The 25,926-nt window shown below is 38.6% G+C and overlaps 1 protein-coding gene across 5 annotated transcripts; it reads right to left on the bottom strand.

Moving 5' to 3' along the window:
* Positions 1-9,986: 9,986 nt before the first annotated feature.
* Positions 9,987-21,038, bottom strand: CCDC14 (coiled-coil domain containing 14). 5 transcript variants are annotated; one of them, XM_064514689.1, is made up of 13 exons: positions 20,911-21,038; positions 20,071-20,154; positions 19,512-19,587; positions 18,742-18,814; positions 18,513-18,653; positions 16,949-17,188; positions 16,770-16,864; positions 15,193-15,766; positions 14,570-14,711; positions 13,595-13,674; positions 12,885-13,103; positions 12,667-12,799; positions 9,987-11,316 (listed from the first exon to the last, which is right to left on the bottom strand). In XM_064514689.1, the coding sequence occupies exons 2-13, from the start codon at positions 20,106-20,108 to the stop codon at positions 10,332-10,334; spliced, it is 2,796 nt and encodes a 931-aa protein (XP_064370759.1). In that variant the 5' UTR covers positions 20,109-20,154; positions 20,911-21,038; the 3' UTR covers positions 9,987-10,331. The 5 variants fall into 5 exon arrangements, with proteins under 5 accessions (XP_064370759.1, XP_025974271.2, XP_025974272.2 ...); XM_026118486.2 differs by having other exon boundaries at positions 20,096-20,154; XM_026118487.2 differs by having other exon boundaries at positions 20,096-20,151; positions 20,911-21,037.
* Positions 21,039-25,926: the final 4,888 nt, after the last annotated feature.

Genomic DNA, 25,926 nt, shown 5'->3' with positions numbered 1-25,926 from the left:
CGATTTTCACAGTATTTCCTCAATATTTGTTTTCAATTACTAGATGCAGCTTGTAGCTAGTTCATAGTTGAAAAGTGTGAAAGGGATTTTTCTTTATTTAAAGATCATGCCTCAGTTTCATATCTTTTTGAATTGTGAGTAGCTTAATTAACAAGTATCAGTTCTTGATCTGACTGAAGGCAGATTCAGAATGGCTGTGCAAGGGCAGCCCTTTAATGTTATAGGAAATGACTGATCTGAGTACATTTCTTACTAGCAAACTGTCTCTCTTTCCAGAAGCACCAGGGACAAAAAGCTACACATTTAGCACAAAGTCTTCAAGCTTTGCTTATTTATGTTAACCTTCCTAGTATGTGGGAAAGCTCTCTCATATAAGAAATGGCTCAGGAAACATTATCTTGGCACTGATACCTCAGAGGAAGTGATGGTAGAAAACCAACAGAGCAATTCTGAATTAACCAATAGAACACACATGTAAGGGCTGCATGGACTTTGGTGTGATGATTGTCGGTGGTGGTATTCTATCTGTAGATAAAATATTTGTTGTCTTTGAAAAGGAGGCTAAAGAGTATGGGGTTAAATCTTTCTCCTTGTTTATTCTGGGATGACCTTTAAGTCCTTTCCTGCCTATGGAAAAAATACTGTCCATTAAATCCCCTCTAATAGTAGTCCTAAGATTCCCAAGATCAAGGGTAGCCTCAGCTAAATACCTGACTGAAGCGTGAGAATGTTGCAATTGGTTATGGATGGAGTAGGAAGAACAAGAATAACTGCTAGCTCAGATAATGCATACCTTCAGTTATTTGTTTCTTTATTAAATAGCGTAAGCACTGAATAATCTAAAAAAGACAGGTCCTTATTCTAAAACTGAGATGCAAAGTGCCTTCATGGGCTTGGATCCCAGGTACTTAAACTGATTTCAAGCACACTAGCTTTTATGAGTGTTCTTCGGGGGAACTTGGCTTGGAAATACAGTGTCCCTGGAAGCTAGAACAGTCATTTATAATAAACTAGCCACAGATTTTCAGATGCCATTGTGGTAAGAATTTGTTTCCTCCAGTGGGTAACCAAGGAAGACTCTCATCCCAGTAAGAGCTGCACTGGAAGGGAGCAGAACCATGCCTGCTGTGACGTTAGCAAGGAGAAAGATTATGTCAGGAAGGAAAGGGAGAGGCTTTAATACCTAAGCATAAAGCCACACAGATTAGACCAAGAAATGCACAAGTCTTCCAGAAAAAATGCAGAGTCTTCTAAATGTTAATGGACTGACAATGTTGCCAGATTTGATCAGCCATGAAGTGCAACAGTGCACAGAAGGAATGCATTAATTATAATCTTGATTTAATTGTCAATATTTGCAAGAGGTGAGTGGGAACAACCAGACTAGTCAATGTTCCCTTAAACTGGCAGAATAACTATTTTAGAAACTAAAATTCTGCAAAACCACAAACATGAAATCTTTAATGACTAGGCATGCTACATAGCCAGACTGTCTAGAGAATAGGCTGAGAATGATCAGCTTTAAGCCGCATGACCCAAGCAATGAATCTTCTTGCAAGCCTGTAACTTTACAGGACGTCTTCAAGAGGGTGAGCTCTTTTTCGCTAATTTTTAGAGCACTGACTGACTGTTCAACAAAACCCAGGTACTGTAAAATGACTTTCATTTGCAGTTCTCCCAGGTCTTTGTAAAATGAAAACTAGTCTTACAGTATATTTGAGTTAGATGAAATATAACCATATTTAAAAGGTGAAGAAGCTACTGCTCAGTTACTTCAGCGAAGGGTGAAGTATTGCTCAGTTATTTCAGCTGAAGAAGTTGACCGGGGAGAAGAATTCTGGACTTTTAGAAGTGGTCTCTGGATTTTAGAAGCAAAATGTTTCTCACTGTGGCTTCTTTGTTGGATCAAATGACTGACGAAACTGTATTTGGAAGATGCAGCCAAATCCAAAGTAACCACTTTCTGCAGTTGGAATGGATGACAACAGCTTTTGTTGTAGCTGTGTGAATTAGCTTTTTAGAAATGCCCAGAGCTGTTTACAAAGGAAGAAAATTAAATCAATATCAGATAACTTCTAGAAATGATCCCATTTGAATTGTCATGGACATGAAATGCAGAGGTCATGCAAGACCATACCTGAAGACCCTTCAATAAGAAGGGTCTACTACTCTGAGCACGGGACTACAGCCTATCACTTTTGGAACCTCTGGGGGAAGCTTCTAAGAATGCCTACAGAATAGGTTTTAAAACTATCTCAGTAATTTAAAATATTAATGGTGAACATGTGTTGTAACTGCAGTTAATTAAGTGTTGATAAAAGAATCTGACTGTAAACAATTACACACTCCCTAGAATATTTCCTGAGTGGCACTAACAATAGCAGCTCTTCCATACATGGCGTGAGACAGTCTGCATGAATGGTGTCTGAGTCTCCTCAGCTGGATTTGTGGCGATGATTCCTTCTCCTATTTCCACAGCCAGCTGCTAGGAGAGTGGGCTCTGCCATAGTGGAGGCACTCGGAGCCTGGCTTTTGAAGCAGTGCTTTCTCAGGGGAGGATCTTAACCCTTGTTAGAGTGAGACTGTAGGATGGCAGACACAGAAGTGAAATAAAGATGATGATGGCACATGAGGGAGTGGATTTAACCCTGAAGCGTGCATTAACTGAACGCAGTGAACAAATAGGACTGGGCTGTGACTCTTCAGTTTGCAGGCACGTTGCTGACTATTGTCTCGATAGAAATCATGGTTGGCATTGCTGCCTGCACTTACAGAGAGAAGGTAGGCGTTTGTGACTCCCTGAGGTGGGTAATTTCAAAGGCTTCTAAAGAACTTAACAGTGCCTGCAGGACCCTCTTCAGGAATGTTCCTGGGAAGAATTCAACTAGGAATCTTGAACAGGCAGATGCTTATATTTTCTCAGTATATGATACACTAAACAAACTGGAGTTTTGCTTTAATAGAAAAGTAACTGCTCTTGAAATCACTCACTTCAAAATCTGGTCAGAGTTTATCATTCCTTAATCAATGCCTGCCATGAAAGTAGTCACTTAAACTCTAGCTTCACTATGTACAGGGACACTCCACTGCTCTGTCGCACAGAGGTTCATTGCTTAAAATCTGTCTGAAGCTCTGGCTGGGCTAGGTGGCAGCGTTCATGTGTGCCTGGTGTTACAGAGGGAAGGTGGAAAGCGGTAGCCCTAGAATTTCAAGCCTTGGCCCAGTGGAAGACATAAAATGCTGTGGTGAAAAATTCTTTGAACAGAAATGCAGACTTACATCGGGGATAGCACTAGTGCTGGAGATAGTCCAATACCACAGCATACTGCTACATCTCTGCAGATTAGGTGGGGGATGGATGTTGAGGGAATGTATGGGAACAACTGCACAGAGCAGTAATTCTGTATTGTCTGTCTGAAGTCTTGGAGGGCAGAATAGAGTCCTTAGCTCTGCTTTGCTTGTGTTTCTTGGAAAGAGGGTCCTAGGATAAGGGTGATGTTGGGATGATCTTAGTTTGAGATCCAGTGTGAAAGAGAACTGGCATTCCTTGGCAGGATAAATAGAACCTGAAACTGATGTTAAAGCTATTTATATTCCATCTTATGCCAAGACAAATATCTTACACTTAGCTTAATATCATAATTGAAAGTCCAAAACTATCACTGCTAGCTTCTAAATACAGAATAGAATATGGGAGGGGGCCATAAGAAAATATATGTTTTGGCTGTATTATTGCAGCAGAGAAGTAGCCAGAATTCATCAGGGGCTTGAACAAAACCAGGAGACTTAAAAGAAATAGTGCTTTTAACTAATCTTTGGACATGCAAACGCTTTATGGGCCTATAAACCATACAATCTTAACTGTAGCACAGATGGCTGCTATACTTTAGCCAGCTTAAGCAGCTCTTTTTCCAGTCAGTAAAGTACCAATTTTTACATTTGTCTTTGCAGCACAGTGTAGAAAGCTTAGTAATGGATGTTTTGCACATGAGTGCAAAAGGGAAATTTTCAGCATGCCTCATTGTTGATGAACTTGTTATGCTACTGGTGCCACCTTATGACTGGAGGTTGTTATATGGCTTTACACTATGACTGAGGCCTTGTATATGGCCAGGACAGACATTTACGAGTATGACTGGAGAAACTATGGGATAATGTTCTCTCCACTTGAGTCCATGTCCTGATAAAGAGAAAATGTCTCCAAAGGTACAGGCATTTAGCTTTCAATTCGTCTTGGTGTTTGATCTTCAAAAAGCATGTGAAATTATTCATCGAAGATGCATTTAAGTAGGAATGCAGTATCTCTGTAGATCTTAAGTTTAAAGTTGACACCATCTCATTTATATATGATCCCATTCCTGAAAAAGATCATTTTCAGCATTTAATTGTGGTACTTCTGTTAAATTTTGTAAAGGAAAACAGTGCAGGACCATGTGGATTGACTATCACATATCTACACAAACACCATCTGATGAACACTGTTCTCACAGCTCCACCATAGCTTACTGAGATGCTTTCTGAAGATTCTTGATAACTATAATAGAGAATTGCCAATAATTGAAGGCATGGACTACCTACAGAGAAAAGTATCTTTCCCTTGCCTATACTGCAGTAACAGATGAAAAGAACTACAGTGAAGATTCTCCTATGAAGAATGTTAGAGATTAAAGAAACAGACTCCATTTTCATAGATTATAAGAAAGCTGGAGACTAAAACCTGAGAAATCATTCTTCTCTACCAGAAAGATTTCTCAGCTTATGCACTATGTGTGTGTACATGCACTTTTATTTTTTTTAACTTATTCTTGAGAAAGACCTGACATAGCTTAGGGTGTGCTGTTAGGGCTCCTATCGGGCACTCCTATCTGGCTACAACTCAAAACATAAGAATACGCTTGGAAGTTACTGGCACTGTTGATCTCACCTTAAAAGCAGATAGTCTGAAGAACTAAGCTCAGCAACAGCTCGTCTGCTATTTGACTCTGCCTGTACCTATGCCTCTGCAGGCAAAATCTGTGACTTGCCTATATAACCAAAAACTACTAAAATCCCCAAATCTGGCTGAAGGAAAATGTGACTCTAGGACTTTATTGTGCAATGAAATTACTGAAAGAATACATTGACCTTTGGGGAAGGCAGACACGACTCTCCAGCACTGTTAGAATTAGTCTTGCTAAAGAACAGCTTGAGATGGCCTGCCTGAGTTTAATTGAAAGCAGATCACTAATGTGGGCAGCCTGATCTACCTAGGACGGGTAAGAGCCAAGTCAGTATTTGGACTGAAGTTTCTGTAAAACTCACTTTAACACTCCAGAGCTGACTTGACATTCTTTACTTGCACATTCTAGTTCCAGTGCAGTGGTGTGCAGAACTGCACTAACTGGCTCAGTACTGCCTTTGAGTATCTCTGTTCAGCAATTCCAATTAGTTGCTGCAAGATGATAATAATAAGCTTTGGAATGAAGCTGAGTAAAAATGCTTCTAGCATTAACCAGCAGGTTATTTTGACTATTCAGGCTATAGCAAGAGAGAGTTCAGCAAGGCATCACATGTTATCAACAAGACCATTCAAGCTTGATTATCCCTCTGTCTTATCTGGGGAGACTGTTGAAGTGACTACATCTATGAATTTTTTTTTCTTAATCTTTCTCCCTTATTAGGAAAAAACAAACCCACCCTGATTAAGGATGCCTACATAAGTTAAGACCTTAAGCAAGATAGCTGAGATACTAATAGCAATCAGCATAGCTTCACAAAATGCACCGTGAATTGTAAAACTTCCTGTCCATACAGAGTTCTGTGCATTTGCAGCTTGACCACAACTGATGACCCAGGTAGCTTATTTGCACATACAGCTGCAGCCCTGGCTCCACAAGTAAGGCATTTTTGTTCCATAGAAGACATTGAGACATTTGGACACAATGGTAAGGTAGAAGTCCTCCTTTGCATTTGCAAGGAGCTATCATTCCCCACTTCTCTGAATAAGACACTGGATTATAGACACCCATTGCCCAAAAAGTCAGAGCAAGGAATTACATACAGGTGAAACTCAGGTACCCTAGATTCTGGAGTATTGCCCAACCCTGGCACTCTTCCGTAAGGAAGAAGGTCCATAAAGGAAAATGACTGTTAAGAGCCTAATGAAAGCTATGTTCAGAGTGCCTTTCCTATCTTTGGAAGTGCAGATTTCAACTTCAGAAAATGCTCTGGAAAAAACAAACTCCTGTATCTTCTCTCTTTCTGGCTTCAAGAAAAAGCCAGAGGCTACTTGATCACTAAAACTGCAGCTGCTGAGCTGCTCCTTGTAAGCTACTCCTTGGAACAGGAGAGGTGCTTCACAGCAGCAATTGCTGAACATAAACCAGAACAATGATTTAATGTTGAGTATACAAATTTCATACATCCCTTATTCTTGGAGACTAAAATATGGAAGGACATAACTTGTAACCAGCTGCACTGGCCAAGCTTGAAAGTTCTGCTGAATACTTGTTTGGCTGGATGACCAGCTACATGTGATTAAAACTGCTGAGCCCAACCACTTGAGTGCTCAACTTGGCATCGTAAGTTTCAATTGCAAGTCTTTATAACTAATGAAAATGTACTATAAAATTGTTTATTTTATAAATACATACAACATGGTGGAAGGAAATCTGAGGCTGGCTTTTTCATGACCACAGTAAAACAGTAGGTGTGGAAGAATAGGCCTTCAGGCATGAAAAGAAATGGTTCCTGTTTGAACTGCCTCTATCTCCTTGTTTCTGTCCTGGAATATGCCCAGAGATCTGGCATGGCTGTTTATGCTACTGCTAGCCTTGCTAATTCAAACATGGCCTCCTGGCTACAGAAACTGAAGCATAACAGCTGATTGCTCTTTTTCTGATCCTTCAGCTTTGACTGAGGTCTGTACTTTTCTAACTAGGCAATAAAGTTGACTGAGTTTAAATGCTACCTTTTTTTTCTCTCAAAAAACAGCAGTAAAATTCCATATGCTACACAGAAATAACCTGTATCAGTTGACACTGCAGCCCAGTCTTTAAGTATCCCTGAAAAAACTGAAGAGAAATGGAACTTGAATTCTACATCATAAATACACTTTGACTCCTCTATCATGACCCTATTCTTTTTGATGGAGTGTTGTACTGGCATATAATTCTCTTAGGCAGACAGATGCAGTAGCTAGTAAATATTCTCTCTTCCCTAGGGAAGCCAGGTAGTTCAGTCAACTGGATCATACTTAGAAGTTTTTAAAAGCAGTGTGGAGAGGAATGGGTCCAGGTCCATGAAAGATCCAGACCTAAGCTCTACTTCCTTGCAACATGAGTTGAGTCCTACATACTCCCAATTTATGCAGTAACCAGCACTTGTCATATGCTATCAGTGAAGAGCAGCAATACATACTCCAATGAGTACAAGCTACTCTGATATTTCAAGTACAGGTGTTGAGAAAGAGGATGCCATTGGTCCAAAAGTCTCCTTCCACCTTGTTATTATGGGAGTGAGAAGAAATAACTTTTAAGGTGGTTTAGACTGCAAAGATTAATACCTCTTTATTTTCAGTTAGCTAGGATCTTATTTTGCTACATGCTGCTGAGAGTGCTTAGGGAAGACTATGCAAACCAGAGTGGTCAAAATGCTTATGTGACAAAATGAGTAAATTCTAGGATTTTGTTTATTTGCTGTTGGTATTACTTGATGACATACAGCACTCATTAAAAGAATGACTTGACAAGATGTTATCAGTATTTGTCTTCGACTGAGCCTACGTGAATGCTAGAGCTATGCTGACTTCCTTTTTTTTTTATTATTAAAATATTATTAAAGACAACTCTTCCTTTTGGTTTCTTAGCTTCTCCTCCTTAGAAGGAGGATTAGAAACCTGATTAGAAACCTGCACATATTTCTTGTGATTCATAAGTGCTGCAGTAGTAATCTCATGCTTAGAAATAACTTTGTAACATTGAGTAAGATACAAATAAGATGGTGTAACATCTTCCCAGTTGACTTACACCTGAAAGAAAATGCTCTCAGTGTGAGAATAACACACTTAGGCCTCTTGGCACCACAGCTGCTTTAAGCAGCTTGCAACTAGCTTTGACAAGGTTAAATATCCCACTTGGATATTCAAATGGAATAATGGTCCTAACTGCAAGAAGAAAACTGAATTAGTCTGTCTACTAATGACTATTTCTGCATTCATTCACTGAACACAATCTTTTTGTCAACCCTTGCATTCTTTGCACAGGTATTTGTCATCTTTTCCTTCCAACAGTCTGAAAGACTAGAACTAGTTGTAGCTTTTCTTTAACCTATGCCATAGTCACAATTTAAATCTTGCTTTGCTTGTACAATGAAATTGCTTGTAAATACTTAATTAAGATGTGCTCACTTTCATACTGTCAACCTTACTTTGAAATCTGAGCATGAATAGTGTGAAGAATAATAAGAAACCCAGGCCAAGCCTTAAAAGCATTCTAAATCACTGAAGTCACTATTTAGTCTAACTTCTCCTTCTCAAAGTAGGAGTGCCAGTTGGCATCTTCTGTAGTATATGTTGCCTTCATACCATTTTATTGCTCAGTTACCATCAACTAAAACAGAACTGCTGCACTGCACAATGTATGGATAGTGCCCTAACTTTAAAATTTGCTCCTTCAAGTAAATCTAACCAGGGAAAGATCTTCAAACTGTTAATACTTAAGACCTTTGACCTACAAGTAAATATAAGGGAAAGGGCCAGCACCAGGAAGCATAGTAATGTTTTCCAGGCAGGAAAAGATGGGGGTGGGGGCAATGACTTTGCAAAAAGAGCAGTCTTAAATTCAGGCCCTTATACTGCTGCTCTCTTTCCAGAGATACTTTCCCTGAAAAAAACCTGAGTTTAAATAGTCAAGTGCTGCTACCAGGGTATGACAGCAACAGAAAGGTAGGAACAACACAACCTTTCCATACCTGTAACTTACCTGTAAACTTACAGAATCTGAATTCTTGACATTGAGATCTGGAAACACAGATCAAAGAGTACATGGGATTGGAATCATGCCCCCCACTACCAACAGTTCCTGTGAGAGCCGATTTGGGTGATTCATTCCAGACTCCCTGTATTTATGCCCAATAGAAGTCTGACTCCTAAACAACTTTTTCAACATTTCCATGACTTCCCTAGGCTGCCTATTCTAGTACTTCACTAACAGTACTGCTTTGCCAGTTTTAACTAATGCCTAATCTGTATCCTTTGTGTCAGCTGAAGTCCATTATTGCTTCTGTTTCCTCAGCATGAGGCTGTCCAGTGTTTACCATAGGTATTGTATTCTCTTCTACTTTAGAGAAAAATAAACATCTGTAAAAACTATGACCTAAAACAAACTTGTAGAACAAAACAACTCTCATGGTTCTTTTCTTGTCCTCACCTGGACTCTCCACTTAAATCAACTTCTTTCTGCAAGAACAGCACTCAAAACTGAAAAACGAGTCTTATCAATGATGAGCAGAAAATGATTACTTTATGGGTTTTACAAGATCTACTGTGTTCTGCAAATTCCATGATGGCGGCTGCATTTTTGTCAACAGCATGACACTGACTTAAGCTCAGCCAGTGATCTATTATAGCTCTCAACTTTCCTGCAGAGCTGCTCTGACATAGCCTAGGGTGTGCTGTTAGGGCTCCTATCGGGCACTCCTATCTGGCTACAACTCAAATCATAAGAATACACTTGGAAGTTACTGGCACTGTTGATCTCACCTTAAAAGGTGGGCCCACCCACATCTTTGATGTTGATACTAATGTTTGTGCACCTTCATGATGAACCAGAGCAAGGTCTGAAAACATACCTGGTCAAAAAGAATGGAAGTAACTATACATCCAGTTTTATACAAGCCAGGTTATAATGAAATGAAAGTTGCCCTAGATTTTATCACATCTGTAACTGACTTCAAACGCATCTTAATGCTGCTCTTCCTACTTTGAAAAGCACACAGAAGAAAACAAATAAGGATATGCATCATTTAATAGAAAAACTGTATCACCAACAGCACATCAGTTTCTTAAAAATTTATCAAATGCCGTGCTAAGAATTAATTTTGCAATTAAGGGTATAAAGCTAAGTCATTAATTTAGATAAGGCATTTTTACCAGTTATTTAAAATTGTACACATGAAGAGAAGCAGCACCATAACTTAATGAGGAACAAATTCCATTCATAATTTAAACAGCTAGGAGCTATCCACTTCATACAAAAAAATACAAATATTAAGATCAGTACCATACTTATTAATATACTTTAGCAAAACCTAAAGTTATCTAAACAAGTACACACCATTTTGTTTCTTCATACTCATTGTTTCATAATGCTATTTTGCAGAGTTCTTTGTAACCTAGCTATGTTGGCATCCAAGGCTGCTAAGCCATTCTTAAAGTCCTCTTCATCTCGAGAAGTAAATGTTGAAAAAGAGGATGCACTCCATTCAGACTTCCCTGACATATCATCAAATGAAACAGAACTAAGGTCAGATATTTCACTGCCTTTTTTCTGAGAATTCTCTTTGTGAAAGAGCACCGGAACACGAGGGTATGTACCAAGCTGAGGTTGGTCTGGTTTGTCTGTAAAGTCTTTTGCAGCTCTACTTGGAATGTCTTCTGGCCTTGTTTGGACTTTGTCTCCTTCCAGCTTCACTGTATTCCCTGTAGCTTCAAGTGTGTTTTCTATGGTCTTTTTCAAACTGTATCCAGCACTTAATTTATCCAAAATAGTGGGGTCCTTTGACACCTCACATCCATTCTGCTGCTCAGAGTTTGAGAGTTCATAGTTGAAGTCCAACATCTTACAAGCCCCTCTGATTTGAGGTTGCATACCAGTTCTTTCAGAGATTGGCAGCTGTTTTTTAGAGGCACTGCTAGTTAATGGAATATAAATAGTCTCATCCAGTTTGTTCTGGTCATCTAGCAAAGTCTCAGAATCACTAACTGTTTCTCTATCTTGCTTCAGTAAGGCTGGTAGAATTCTTGGAGCCGTGGTTTCTTCTTCTGAGAATGTACTGTTTATTTTAGTTCCTTCAGCAGCAAACTTTCCATAGGCTAGATTTAGCACTTCTAATTCCCCACTTTTGTTTGAGAACTGAGGTTCTGTGTCTGTCAAAATATGATCAGTGTCTAATTTTTTAAGATAAGTCATTACTGAAGTACTCACAGGAAATGGATCAGACTGCATCTGCTTCTCATAGTCTTCCAAAAGAGACTTCGAGAGACCTTTTTCAGGTTTTGGTCTGATATTGTCTACTGTGAGGTCAGACAGAAGCTTGGCCATACTGCCCTGCAAGGTTCTGTTAAGATCAATTCATCAAGTTAATTACTTTATTTAGCAACTATTTTTCAAAAATGTTCATATAAACCCAAAATATTAGATTTAATTAGACTTCAGTGAAGTTATAACCCATATAAGTGAGTATGATAGCACAAAATATTAATGTAAACATGAATCAATTCCAAGTTTCTTGAATTTCCATTTTCAACTCAGAGAAATGTGCCCATAAAATAATTAAAAGAGCACAAAACAGCAAAGTTTTTGAAATTATTCTGGATTTGAGTACTGCTTTGAGTACTACAAAATAATTTGACAGCAAGAAGCTCTTAAAAACCATATAGAAATAGCTTTTGAAAAATCAATGAGAAAACTTTTCCAAATTATTTTTCCCACTGCATCAAAGGAATATATTAAAAAGAAGAGATTTAATAAAAGAAACTTTTCTACATTTTTTTTTTTTACCATCTGTAGCAAAAAATGAACATTTAATGCTTATGTATACAGCACATACAAATACACATGTAATAAGATATCATTATACCACCACCTGGTGGTCAGTATTTAATAGTTACAGAAAAGTGTAATGAGTATAAACTTCTACTAAAAAAATAAAAAGTGCTGATTAAAAATATTGTGCCATTCAAATCAGTATCAACTATAAACAACAGAACAGGCAACCATTCAACTTCCTGTGCACATAATGTACAAACAAATTTTAGGTACATACCACTTTTGCATATCCAAAAGGCCCCCTAAGCCTCCCAATTTGCTGCCATATACATGAAAGACCATATAGCATAGTTCTCCAAAATTTGTGAGTAATGCCACCTTAATTCAGTGGTCCAAGAGCTCCCACCTACATCCATAAATAATATCTGGGTGTAATCTACTTCAAAGGTATGTGCAGTTAAGGATTGGACTGCTCATTCCTATAGGAAGAGCTCTCTGTTGGTCCTGAAAGCAGACTGTGCTGCAAGCTCTTTTCATAAGGAGTGATTTCTAAGCCAATATAAGGAAAAAGAGAAATCCCTCCTTAATTAAGGTTAAGAGCTAGTCTCCAAATACTACAGCTTCAAGTATCAGTTTCCAGATCCATCCACTTTTCTTGGAGCTCCTTATTGGCAGGCCTGCTATGTGAGCTAAAACTTTGCATAAATTATGTCAGGTTCCAAAAGACTTTACAACAGAACACTAATTGGAGCACTGGAGCTCTATTTTAACAAAGTTAAAGTACTATCATAACAAAAATAGAAAGAGAGGTTTTGACCTACATAATGCTGGTGTAGTATTAAGATTACGGTAATCCAAAATAGAGAAAAAAAGAAAAAGTGATGTCAAGAGGCAAAAGAAATAGCTTAGTCAACAGTACCTGGTTAACTCACGCAGTCTGTTAACTTCTGCATCACGCTGACGTAATGTTATGCCCAAAATCTGATTTTCTTTCTCTGAAGCTTCCAGCTTAAACTGAAGGCTCTTCATGTTTGCTAGTGCCTCTTCCACTTCTAAAATGCCAAGTAGAATTTAGCTAATCATTTCTATTAAGTTTAAAAACATTGAATGAAGAATAAACACATTCAAAACACATACCAATCTTGAGCTTGGTGGTATGGATGTCGTATTGCTGTTTGTTTTCAAGCAATTCTTTATCTTTATCTTGGATATTTTTTGCAACATGTTTATTTTCTTCTTTCTGACTTTCTATTATTTTAAATAGTTCTTCATTTTTAGCTTGCAGTGACTCAAGGCCTTTTAGTGATTCTTTCAATTGACTCTGGAGCATCATATTCAGGGACTGCAGAGAAACTACTACCAGGAGAAAAACATAGAAAGTTTAAGTGTTTTGTCTACAATTTTGGGATTTCTACATTGAACTAAGTTTTTAAATAAACTTGGTAATAGGACTTTGGCTTAAACATAGAAGAAGTTTTTTTTGTTTTTAAAGATGGGAAGATAAAACGTAAGTTTCCTTCTTAGTTGTCTAGCATGTCATCCTCATTGTAAGAAGGATATAAGCATTGTAAGAGGGATAAAATTAATCTGCTCTGTAGCTGAACATCTGATTCTCTGTCTATGTGGAGTTCTAAACAGGCACAAATCCATGCCTATAGATGCAGTTGCATGATCAGACCCACATCACTTACTTCAGTTGCCACTAAAGGCCAGTGGCAGCATGAATACACACTGTTATTTAAATATCTAATACATAGATGTATCTATATCTTTATATATATAGCTGTTTCTATTTAAACCTTAACACAAATTGCCCCTACAAGCATCATTCTGTATTAGTACTTTACATTCATAGTTGCAGTTCCGTCCAGATGTCTTCTCATTTCTCTCTCGTTCCCTGAGTTGCTGGTTTAATATTCTTAGTCTCCTAAATGTGAATTATGAAAAAGCCCATATTCAGAAAGTTCAGAGTAAGTTCAAACCCACTACATTTTGTATTAGTTTGGAAGAAGTGTCTACTTATTTTAGAAGCATAAAAATGTTTTAGAAATACAGAAATTTTAGAAATACATAGAAGTTTTAGAAATATAACTTAGAAGCTAGAAATATTTAGAAGTACTAAAAAGTTTTAATGATGCATTTTCCTGCATTCCTATCTTTCTTCAACACAACAGACCCTTTGCAAGTTCTGGTAGATATATTGCCCTCTCCTCTGAAGTAAAGTGCTATCCAGCTATATATTCAAGAGGTCTCCTGAAATGAGCTCCATTTCTGCTAGTAAGAATAGAGTACATAAAGACTACAAGCAGGCTAGCTATCTTAATAGTGAGGTTTTCAGCCAGAATGCCCCACTTAGAAAAAGGCCCAATTATGGAAGAGATGGCAATGTATTTTAAATGGACTCTCAAAACACTTTACAAGAATGCATTAAACTTCGAAGTACTTTTGTAAAATAGTAAGTATTACTGCCATCTTACAGGGGAATGCAACCAGACATATAAGAGTTTTGCAGCTGCTTTATGACTTGCCCCATCTCACTTGGTTATCCATTTTTCAAGCAAAAGACTACTATTTGGCAAAAACTGATGCTACTGGAACTTCAGTATTAATTGAAATCTTGTTTCAGTGCTTATATGTTAAGTAGTTTTTGAAGCTATATAGCCATACCAACACAGCTGGTAATATATAAATACTGCACAGACAAGAATGATATGACAAAGTTTACACCATAACAATGCCAGAACATGCAATTCAGAACACTTCAGTTAAAGATGTTTTAGGCATTTTCGGAGTAAATACAGAATCATTGAACAGTTACTAACCTACGCAGCTGGGCATTTTCACTTCTGAGAGGCTGTAGAGCTAGCGCTATTTCAGCTTGTATATTTGTACTTTCCACTACAGCTGGGAGCAATGAAATACTGTCTTCTATTTCACTCATCAACCTTAACATTTCTGAATCATCTGCAAGAGGGGAGAAAAAAAAAAAACCACAGAAAAAACTCTAATGTGACAGCAACCTACAAAGTGGTGTAATAGTATTTATTCTTTTAAACAAAACCTGTCTTTATTTTGACTGCCTATCTTTATTTATTCAAAACTTACAAGCTTGACTATGAAAACTGTGTGTTAGGTGCTTGATAAATCATCACCAATTAGCTCTCCGGTCAAACTTGGTGGATTGCTGTTGCAATCTGCCAAAACTCCTTCCTGATCAACTCTCAGAGCACAACATTGTACATGAAACGAGAACTTTGTCCTAGTGGTTATGATCATTTAATACTTATACACAGTGAAACATGAAACTCTTGAAGACAAAGGTGTGAAAAAACACTCAGTAGTCACATATCATCTGGCACATACAACTTGAAGAGTGCTCATTCCTTTAACATAGCTCATGTTATTTTTATGTAATCACTCTACTGCACAGTGAAAACGTCTTTACCTTGGTCTGCTACCAGTGCTCTGAGCTCTCCCAAAAGATATTTTACTGTTCTGACTTTATGGGCTGTTTTTTCTGGACTTTCTCTTTTAGGTTTTAGAACTTTCTTGACAAAACTTGTCTGACAGCTTGTCTCTCTCACTGGGGCTGTGTCAAGTACATTCAGTTCCTCTCCTTCACTGATTGTGTCCCCACTGTGTTCTTCGGAAGTGTCCTCTTCCTTATTACTTGAGACACTATGTTGTGCTGGACATTGACGAAGATGCTTTTGTCCAGTCCTGCTGTTCATTTCATGTGGTTGTAACAAGGCCAGGTGAGCCTGTATACATCTTATCAACTCTGCTTCTTTTATCCATTGCTCTTGGTTTGGGGTGGTGTCTTTGCCAGAAGATGATGGAATGAATGTAGGCACTGTAGAGTTACTTGATGCACCTGATCCTATACAAGGCATCACACCAGGAAGAGCAGTGGCAGACTGTATTTGTGCAGTAGTGGCAGTAGGATTAGAAACTACTGGGCAAACCATGGTTCCTCCCATCTGGGGCCCACATTCATTGCTACTGTCTGCAGGAACATCCTGGATAAACAATATTCATATTAAGCAAAAAATTAACACGCAGTTTAAGTGTTAAAGAAACTTGTCTCATTCAATCTAGTCTTGATCATTCTTTGCAATATATGTGAAAAAACCCTATAATTCTTTCTGGCTTAATTGCATGATTTCCCAATTTACAAATTTAGATGTAAATCTACTTTTGAATATCTTTACCTTAAAAGTTATTGGCAACATTAAAACACAGTTCATACTGAGTTGTTTTGCAAGGAAAAAAAAAGTCTCTTTTTTTTGTTTGTTGTATAAGTACTCATTCCTTGAATTCAACTAGAACAGGGAAGGACGGGGGAAAAAAAGAAAAAAAACCCAACAAAACACTGTTACCTTTCATTAATTTAAGTAGATGAATTTCTTAAAAGTGAAGGAGAGCGCTAACTATACATGGACTGCCTGCAGATAGAAGGTAAGTCTACAGTTTCAAGGTGAAAGCCCTTTACCACATTTCCCAAGGTGGCAGTTGGTACTCTCCATTAGTTTTATTTTATACCCTGAAATACATAAGTATTTTAAAATGTGGCTCTAAGATACTACACAGTATCTGAAGAAACAGTCAGCTTGATCATTAGCAGGGATAATCTTACAATTACATGAAAGATATGATTTCTTTAGTCTGGAGTTGATTAATGATCCTAATATGCATTGTTGAGAATGTAATTATTAACAGTAATGAGTAATTTCCTGCACCTTCTATGACTGCTGTTCACTACAGAATTCACAATACAGAAACAATAAATACAGCCAGTGGAAATGCCCCAATTTCATTTTTTGATCTCCACATAAAATGTATTTTACATAGCAGTATTTTCTGTCATTACTTATTCTGTTCATTACTATAGGTTGAGATGTGTAATTTTTTCTCCCTTAAGGAAAATTAAAAAAAGAAAATCTGTATATTTAAATAAATATAACTAAAGAAGCAGTGCTAATTTAAAAATTTATTAATAATCTGAATCAAACTTTTACTCACAGACCAAGTAGATAAAGGGTTAGCTGAATGCTGCAGGGACAGAGCAGGTGTGGAAGTAGACAATTGATAATTAAGAGCTGTAACATTTTGACAACCTGAAATGAAAGAAAGTAACATTGTCACAGATCAGGGCAATCTGCAGTAAAGAGAGCAGGCTCTAAAGTAGTATTTTCACTTACCCACATTTGAAGCAGAATAAGGAGTTACAGTAGGAGTTTCATTACTGCTCTGCGATGGTTGGCCAGTTATCAGAGCCATCTGAGTTTGCACGTGCTCACATAATTTTTGATGCATCACAGGAGTGTGTTGACTGCAAGGCACATGAATTGGTTGAACTGGCTGATTCTGTGCTGCACTGGAAAGTTCTTTCCCAGTAGAAGGTGTGTTGGATGATGCGTGTTTCCTATTTGATACTGGCACTATAGAGAGAAGAAAACCAAAACAGCTGAGGCTGTCCATCTTCTTGATCTACATAAACCCAGAGTGTTATCAGGCAGACTCTGGCAGGTATATTCCTTTAAAAAACAGTAAAAAAACCAAAACAAAACAAAAAAACCCAAGCCCCTACACCTAAGATTCTAGTCTGACTTTTATCCAGCAGCAAACTAATCCATCTTTTTTTTTCTCCTCTTCTCTTGATACAGCAATACACACCAGCTGAACAGACTGCTGTCCTTAAAGGAAGCACAGAAATTTAATCCTACAGAAGGCCAATTCTAAAATACAATTCTTAAAGTCTCCGCTTAGCCGCTCCCTAATCTTTTAGGCCCTTGGCAATAACCCGTACTAAAGCACAGTCCAAACGTAAATTTCTCCTGCTGGTTATAATCAAGACCACCCTATTTTTTACAGTGCTAGAAAGACACTAGCTATATGTCCACCTTCTGTAATTCCCAAAATAAGCATTCTGCTACTTACTAGTCTACAAGTCCTGCCTGCAAGCATTCCCACATCATGCCTGCCAGATTAGACATCACAGAAAGGAAGTAGGGTGGAGAGGGAGAGAAACACTTTTTAAAAGTGAAGTATTTTCAACTGAGAGCCACTCTGCCTACAATACTTGATCTTGTTTTCTGTTCAAGTGCTCTGGTCACTAAATCATATGACTTCTTCTTATTATATATTATAACACTTTCCTATTTCTAGAAATTGTGATCTGTGAGAAAAGCTTGAAGGGACACCTATCTCCAGGGCAGTTTATAGCTGTGTATGCTAAAGAGATGCACTGTGGTGCTTAACTCCCCAGGAGAAATAGAGTGTGGGTATCACCATTCTCCTCCTATCATTTCCTACTAGCTGGACCTGATGATGTTGGTGTTTGGAAACATGCCCAATTTTCTTCATTATACATAGAGCTCAAACAGCTGTGAATTCTAGTAATTGTTAAAATATTTCAGGTTTCCAGAGGTAATAAGTAATGCCTACATCCTTTATGGATCTATCCCTGGATCCACCTATAACAAAAGACAACAATTATCTGAAACTATGATGGATCTCCTCAATAAGTTAAGCACCATATATACCGGAATTTAAGTCCCTCTGGATTTATTAATTTAAATTACAGAAAATGAAGCCCCAGTCATTTTTCTTTTATTAACTAAAAGTTAAAACAAGATAAAATAGATAACATTATGATGTGACCAACTGTGTAGGCAAGGTAGTAATCAATACACATTTAATCAAAAAAATTACACAGTGTAAATCAATATTGAGAAAAAAGCAAACACATGAAAATCCACTTACCAATTTCTTTTCGCACATGTGTAGCAGCAACATTTTTTTTCAACCCCTTCTTCTTGGAAGTATTTCCTTTGGTTATCAAAGGCTTGGAAATAGTTTTAACAGAAGTGGTTCTCCCAGGTTGTTTATGGATAGTCTCTCTTCCTAATATTATTTGAAACAAAAAGTCAGTCCACAAAACAAAAGTCTTACAGAAACTAAAAATATAACTTAAATTTTCAATAGATACAACCTGTAGCCTCATTTTGTAAAATATTCTGCAGTAAAGCTGCACAACGGTCAAGTCCATTATGAATGGTATCAACCTGCACAAAGAATACGGAAGTCAGAAAAATAAGTATCACTGTTTTCTTTCAGTAAACCAAGATACTATTTTAGGAGGGACTGTTTCTCACTCTGTCATCTAAAAAAAGTAACTGTGATAATGAGCAAAAAATTTTACCCATATATGACTTTGCAATTTCATGAAAGCTTGCAAACTTTGCAAATGCATAATTTTTACAAAAAAAACTTAAATTGTGTTGTTGCATGCATGTCCATTTGGCAGATTTTGTTTTCTAATTGTGCATATTTTTTTACTGTTATTTGTATGAACAGCTAAACTATTATCCACAGGATATTATTAGTCTGGAGATAAACTAACTCAGTGTTACACAAGAACAGCAGCATTGACCGTATATCACTTATTCTTTTTGGCACAGCACCTCACAAGTATGGCTGCATATCTGCCAGGGCCAGCTCTATAGTGTAAACAGCATGGATGTGTTCATAAAATAGATCCTGTGCCTTAATAAGCTCTGTCAGAGCCCAATTCACTCCACACAAAGCCAACATAAATGTATCTGCATTATGTAGTTTAAACACTTCAGTTGGCTTTGCAAATTTGCTATTTCTAGTCCAGATGCAGTACTATCTGAATTATCCTGTTTTTCTTTTATTATCCAAGGTACTCCTTTCTCTCTAAATTAACAGAGATGATGGTGTTAAAAAGTCAATAATTACCTGATCTTCAGAGTCTGTTGAATAGAGAGAGTATCCAGACTCCGCATCAGAATGATAGCCTTTTTTTAAGCCAAACCTGGGGGAGGGAAAAAAAAAAAAGTCAAATTCACTGTTCATACTATCTCCCTTATAAGCAGCAAAGTAGAAAGAAAAAAAAAGTTACTTTTATTCAGTAATAGCAAACTAGAAAAACAGGAACTGTGTTTTATCAAGAAACAAAATACCTTTTCCTTTTTTTAAAGTCCATCTGTATTGCTGCAACAAATGTATTAGCAGATATTAACAATTTATCTCAAAGGAGAATTCAGTCTTTATTCAACAATCTCACATGAGGCTAGTAACTATACAAATTCAATCTTTTATAAATAACACACAACATAGATATTCAACCCTGTGTTTACACAAGCAGAACTCCTATTCAGTTCGAGTCTTGTTTATTCATGGGCAGTACTGCCTTCCTGCTAAGAACCTTTTTTGATACATGCAAAGAATTTTTGGCTAGTTGTGAGGTACGACAGGTATGAGGCTCCCAAATGCTCACATGTACACACGATCTTACGTAGTAATCATGACTAAGGTCTTACTGTTTTCTTCCATTTGTTAACTTGGCCGCTCCTGCTAGTCTTCCAGAAGACAGTACCTGCTGATTATAGAAATAACTTTGACTTTCATGAAATATTTTCACAGTATAATTGAAGAATAACATACATCATTAATTTCAAGAACTTCTCCTGAGAAAGGTCAGTTAAAGTTAATTTACAGCTCTGAGTGCAAGGAAGGAGCCCACCACAACCACTAGGGCCTGAATCTTGCATTTTTCACTCCACAAACCAAGCCCTACACAGCACAAAGCTTTATTAACTTCAGTGCCATTCTACAAATGCAGCAGTTCACTTAATGGAAACGACGTGGACAAGCACAAGAGCAGACAGACTTTCCAGACTGAAATCGAGCCTGGAATTCTCTCAGTTCTCTACTTATCTAAACGAAAATAAGCACCTAAACTGTGGGGATTTTATGTGTAAGCTACCATCATAGTTCAAATACTTACAAAATCACTGATATATCTAGGTGGAAGAACACCTGAGGGAAAAAGCTTGATGCAACACACCTTACTGGTACAAATAAGCCCACTGAGCACTGGGGAAAGGCTGCTGGCCCAAACCCAGGAAAACGAAAGAAACGTAGCGCCTAAGGGGACTAACCCGCACCAGCAGTAGGGCCCCCGCCGCGCTGCACTCGGCAACCGCAACACAAAACCCCAGCCACAAAAGCAGGCGCCTAAAACACTACCTGAAGAGAGGGCTGAGGCCCGGCTCCACCCAAAAAGGGGCTGTAGATGACCCCCCCCCCCCAAAACCCAGCCGGCGGCCCCCTCCCCCCGCGGCCCCCCACGCACCTTGCACGGCCGCGCAGCCCCCGACCTCGCCATCGCCCCAGCCCCGACGCGGGGGGGGGAAGGAGGGGCCGCGCGCCGTCCCGCTCTGCCCCCTCCCCAGGCGGGGGGGGCACACGCCCCGCGCCGACCAATCCCGAGCCGGCCTGGTTGACAGACGCGGCGGCCGTTAGGAAAGGGGCGGAGCTAACGGCCGCCCTACCCCGCCCCCCCTCACGGCCTCGCTAGGCGCCGGCGGCGGCCCGCGCGGGAAGGCGGAGGGGCGGTGCTACGGGGCACGGTCAGGAATTGGCGGAGAAGGATCGCCGAGGAGCCAATCGGAGGGGAGAATGGGCGGGGCTAATGTGGGAGTGAGGGAGCGCGTGCTGTTGTGCCCGTTGGCGGCGGCGCAGGTGCTTCTCGACCTTTCGGGGCTTTGCCGCCGCTTCCCTGCCCGTTCCCGCCTGCCCCCGGGAGCAGCCTCGGAACTTGTTTCTCAGCTCAACAAGAAAAAAAAAAAAGAACAGAGCTGGGTCTTCGCATCTCCGGCAAGCCGCGGCGTGCTGTCTGAGCCGTTGTAGACCCTTGACGAGCAGCAGGCCCTGCAGGGCAGGAGCCTCTGTGCTCTCATAAATTAAATCAAAAAATGGGCCTTGCGGATGGGTGAGCCACCCTCAAGGAAAAGTGAGCTATCTGGACAGGGAGAGATTCACAAAGCTGCCCTATAGGCTCAGCCTGGCTGCGCAGTCCGTGTCCTGCAAAGCCTCAGGGGCACGAATGGTAAGCAGGGTGGGAAGGCAAAGTGAAACATTGATGTTTGGGTATGCTCAAACCAGCAGCTTTTTTCTCCCTCACTCTCTTTGAGCTAATGTAAAATCTCTGGCAGTCCCTTAAAACACTCGTCTACATGCGACATAAAGGATGCCCGGTGCATCAGCAGGTGATGCTCATTACTGTTGCAAACTGGTATTACTCATTTTTGAAAAGCTGGTGCTGGTGATGCTTTTAGTATAAATCAGGGGTTGACATCATGTAAAGGGTGACAACCAGTGTACTTAGTGCAGGATGTCAAATGATGTGCATCTGTACGAGAGAGAAAAGTACTGCACAAAACCCAGCAATATTTGACATCAGATACTGTCATCAAAGTGAGACACTTTAGTCATTGATACCATCAAACAGAAGACTTCCTCTCTTTGTGTAGGCAGCAAGTGCCAATATAGGGTATTTTCACTGTATTGCAATACATTAATTTAAACAAACTGGGAGATGGAAAGGGTAGGACAGCACATGAGCTGTACTTGGTACTGACAAGAAATTTTGAGGCTAAATTCCTGGCATTAGAAAATCGAAGAGATAGTAAATTGCATATAAAGAATTCTAATGATGCACAGTCGAGCATGCAGAAGAGGAAAAGGCAGAATGAGTAATGTAGATAATCTACTTTCTATTCCTTGTGCGTATACCTTAGATAATGTTTCAGTTATATAACTGCATCTTATATTTCCCATGGACTTTGTCTCTTCTCTTTGGGAGGTTGAGGAAATTGTTTTGTTTTAAAATATATAGGTTTTTGTGTATTTAACACAGAGAAAGCCAGTTCTAAGAACTATGTCACATGCATTTTGAATAATACATCCTCATTATAAACAGAATGTTTTGGGGGGGATTTTGATAAGGGTGGTGAGGTTGGGCTATATTGCAATTGGACAGAGGTGTCAAGTCAAATAAATATAGGCAGTGGGAAACAGGCCAGCAAATGTTCAGAACTGAGGTGAACCAAAACAAGTGGTGCTCTCCTGGGTAGGTAAGTGTTTCATACCTCTTGTATATATGTGCTGCAATATGGTTTGTGTGTGTACAGTTATTTTGATACTTCTATGTGTACATTGAATTCTTTTTGCCTTACTTAGTTTACTAGTAGTCTGTATATCCACGATGCTTTGACAAATGTAAAAAATCCTCAGAATCTACCTTGTTAAAATTTCTTTTTAGGAAAAGCGAATATACCTGGGAAAACGAGAAGGCTAACCATAAAACAGGGGCGAGACTAAGAGCATCTCTGTGTTCGGGTGAGTAATGTGATGAGTGTTTTTCATCTATATGCTGTCATATTTAGGGAGGCTGATGACTGTACACTTTGTTAATGAACTGTAATTATTTTCCAAATACCAGGTGGGTGTTATAGCTGTGATTCACACATGCTGACTAGCATATTAGTATTCTACATAAGTTTGCTTTTATTAGCTGATTAAATAGACTTTCTGAAGACTTCTCATTGAAAGCAATTATATTTACTCAGGCTGAAAATGTAGTTATATTACTACATTATTAAGAGTACAGTAGCAGAAGTGCATATAAATATTCAACATCTTCTGTACTCTCCCAGTGTGTAAATTGTATCATTATTATGTATTGCTACATGAAACTATGCTGAACTTGCACTAAAACCATGCTGTGAAGATATTTATCATGTCAAAAACACATAAAAGGGTTTTCTTGAAGGAATCTGGAGTCTGGTCCAATTTTTCTGTTCTTTGCAAAATTAAAAATAGGAAGATCACTGTAATAGGAAAACAGCAGAATTCCCCTTTTCTGGGCTAAACAGAGGAGTATAAACTAGAAAAACGAAAAAAGGTTAAAAGATGATGTGTGGCTATTACTGACACGGTGTCCAGAACCAGTGGTGTACTTTCTTTTCTTAAGGGGGCTTATGGAACTTTATAGACAAATTCTCATTGAACTGAGACATGAATGCAACAATTTTAATAATTAAAAACAATTATCTTAAGTTGTTTAACAACAGCTAACAGATGCAAAAAAACCCAGTCACCCAAACCACAATGCCATTTTTTTTCTTTGACATATTATTTGATGAGACATGGAACCATACTTCATTTTTTTTATCAAAAGGAAAATTAATACAGAAGGCTAGCAAAGTGCATTCTTGTCAACTGAATCATTTTGAAATTATGAATGAAATTGCAAAACTGACTTATAAATAATTAAAAAAAAATTAAATGCAACTGTGCAGATGAGAAAATTGCTTTAAAAAGTTAGAGTTCTTATGAAATCACAGACCTCCAAATGGTCAGTCTTTAAAGAAAAATGCATTTGCCATGAGAGTTGTGATAAGACTACAAGAGTTATCAGAAATGTATTCTGAGCATAGATTTGGGTGTGAGAAGATGTAGATTCTGTCACTGACTTCCTTCATTGAAGCAATTTGGTAAATCATTTAATATCTCTGGTCTTGTCCTGCTATTATTGTAAAACTATGATAAAAAGAGCCTCTCTGTCCTACGCACCAAAATACTTCAGTGTCATGTTCTGCATTCATACATAATATTATCATATTATTTATTCATGCTCATGATTAAACTTGGTTTCAGAGAGAAAATTAAATGCCATTTCCTTCCATTAAACAAACTCTGTGTTTTCTTCCTTTTTGCTAGCTAGTTAACATTCCCAAGCTTTTGTGGTGGCACAGTTTGGGATGTGGCTGAGGCTGCGTTTTATTTCTCAGAACATTATGTGATGGGAGTGCAAAAGCAAGCTCTGTGACAATATTCCAGGTTCCCGACATGTATTTTTTCTCATGATCAAGGTTGCCTCAAATTCTCTTGTTTAGATAGGGAGACTGTTTTTCCTTTGTACTGTTCTGATTTATTCTTCTAATTTGCTTTTTACAAGGAAGCAAATGAGAAGATTGGTAGCTATAATGAAGTCTTTATTAAGAATGGCATTAATATCAAGGACATGGGTTCAATTGTAACCACAGGATCAGAGTATAGATTATGCACAGATTTGCTATGCCTGTGCATTAGGGGTTGTTAATTATCCCCTTTCCCCTGGGAGGCTTCTTGGCAGGTTTAGGGGTAAACAGCAAAGACAAAGAGAAGTACACTGAGCTGCATCATACTTTACTGATGTGAAAAATAAATTCTTGCTAATTGCCTTGAACATCTGGGGGACTCCGCTTTAGAGGATGTCTGGGAGAGAATGCTGGCCCAAGATGCCATGTATGCAGTATGGTACCTATATTGCCAAATTTGATTCTGGGGCTCTGCTAAAAGGGCTCTGCTAAGTGATTTTTATTGGGTAGCTTCAATGTTGTATACTTTCTGAGGAAGGAAGTATACATGAATTCCATTTGGGAGGGAGAAGTCACCTTGCACCTCCATCTTTTTAGGAGAGAAGGGATTGCCTATTGGTTGCAGCACTAACTGGGGACTTGAGGTACCTATGCCAAGGTCATTTAGGAGAAGTCACTGATGGATAAGTCCATAAAGCAGCCTTAGATTCGGAACTGTAAAACGCAACTTTTGGAAAGTCTTCTACAGAGCAGAATCCCCAGTTAGGCACCAAGTGCACATGGAGAGAGGTGGATGCTGCAAAGTGAGAAATGCAGAAGCCTCCATAGCAGAAAACATGTCAGTGCTGGCCAAAAGAAAACTTTTAATGACAATACATAGCTGTTCATTGAACAGAGACTACACAGAGCTGTCACAAGTGCAGTATGAGAGGCATGCATGTCCTGGGTTCTTTTTTGAGGAGAACATACACATAGTCCTTGGGAAGAAGGTCAGTGGGTCTGCAGTGGACAGAAGGTACTGAGAAAAAAGATGTTCACTTTATATGGCTTTATGGTATGTTATGATATAGCTCTGCTTTCAGGTAAACGAAGTAATAACTTGACTGCAGAATTTTTCTCATTCACTCTGTCAGATGAATTTCATACAAAGTGTGACAGTTTGTGCAGAAGGCAAGGACAGCCACTGACCTTACAATCTCCTTGACACAACAATAATAGCATTGGAATATCATTTTACATAAAAATTACGACCCTCTCTGAGCAGTGATTCAGGAAAATGCTCTGAAATGCTCTGTTTCACTAAAAGTTTCTCTTAATTCACACACATATTTTCTGGTTGACTTGACCACATTTATTTACAGAGACTTTGAGAACTCTGCTGGTAATGGGGCTATCTGTGGTATTTCTTCATCCTTCATCATTAGAGTCTTGGAAAAGTTGTGCAC

Source organism: Dromaius novaehollandiae, chromosome 7 (genome assembly GCF_036370855.1).
Source record: "Dromaius novaehollandiae isolate bDroNov1 chromosome 7, bDroNov1.hap1, whole genome shotgun sequence".
NCBI lineage: Eukaryota > Metazoa > Chordata > Aves > Casuariiformes > Dromaiidae > Dromaius > Dromaius novaehollandiae.
Note: the sequence above shows the minus strand (reverse complement) of the source record. Positions and strands in the feature narration are given on the sequence as shown.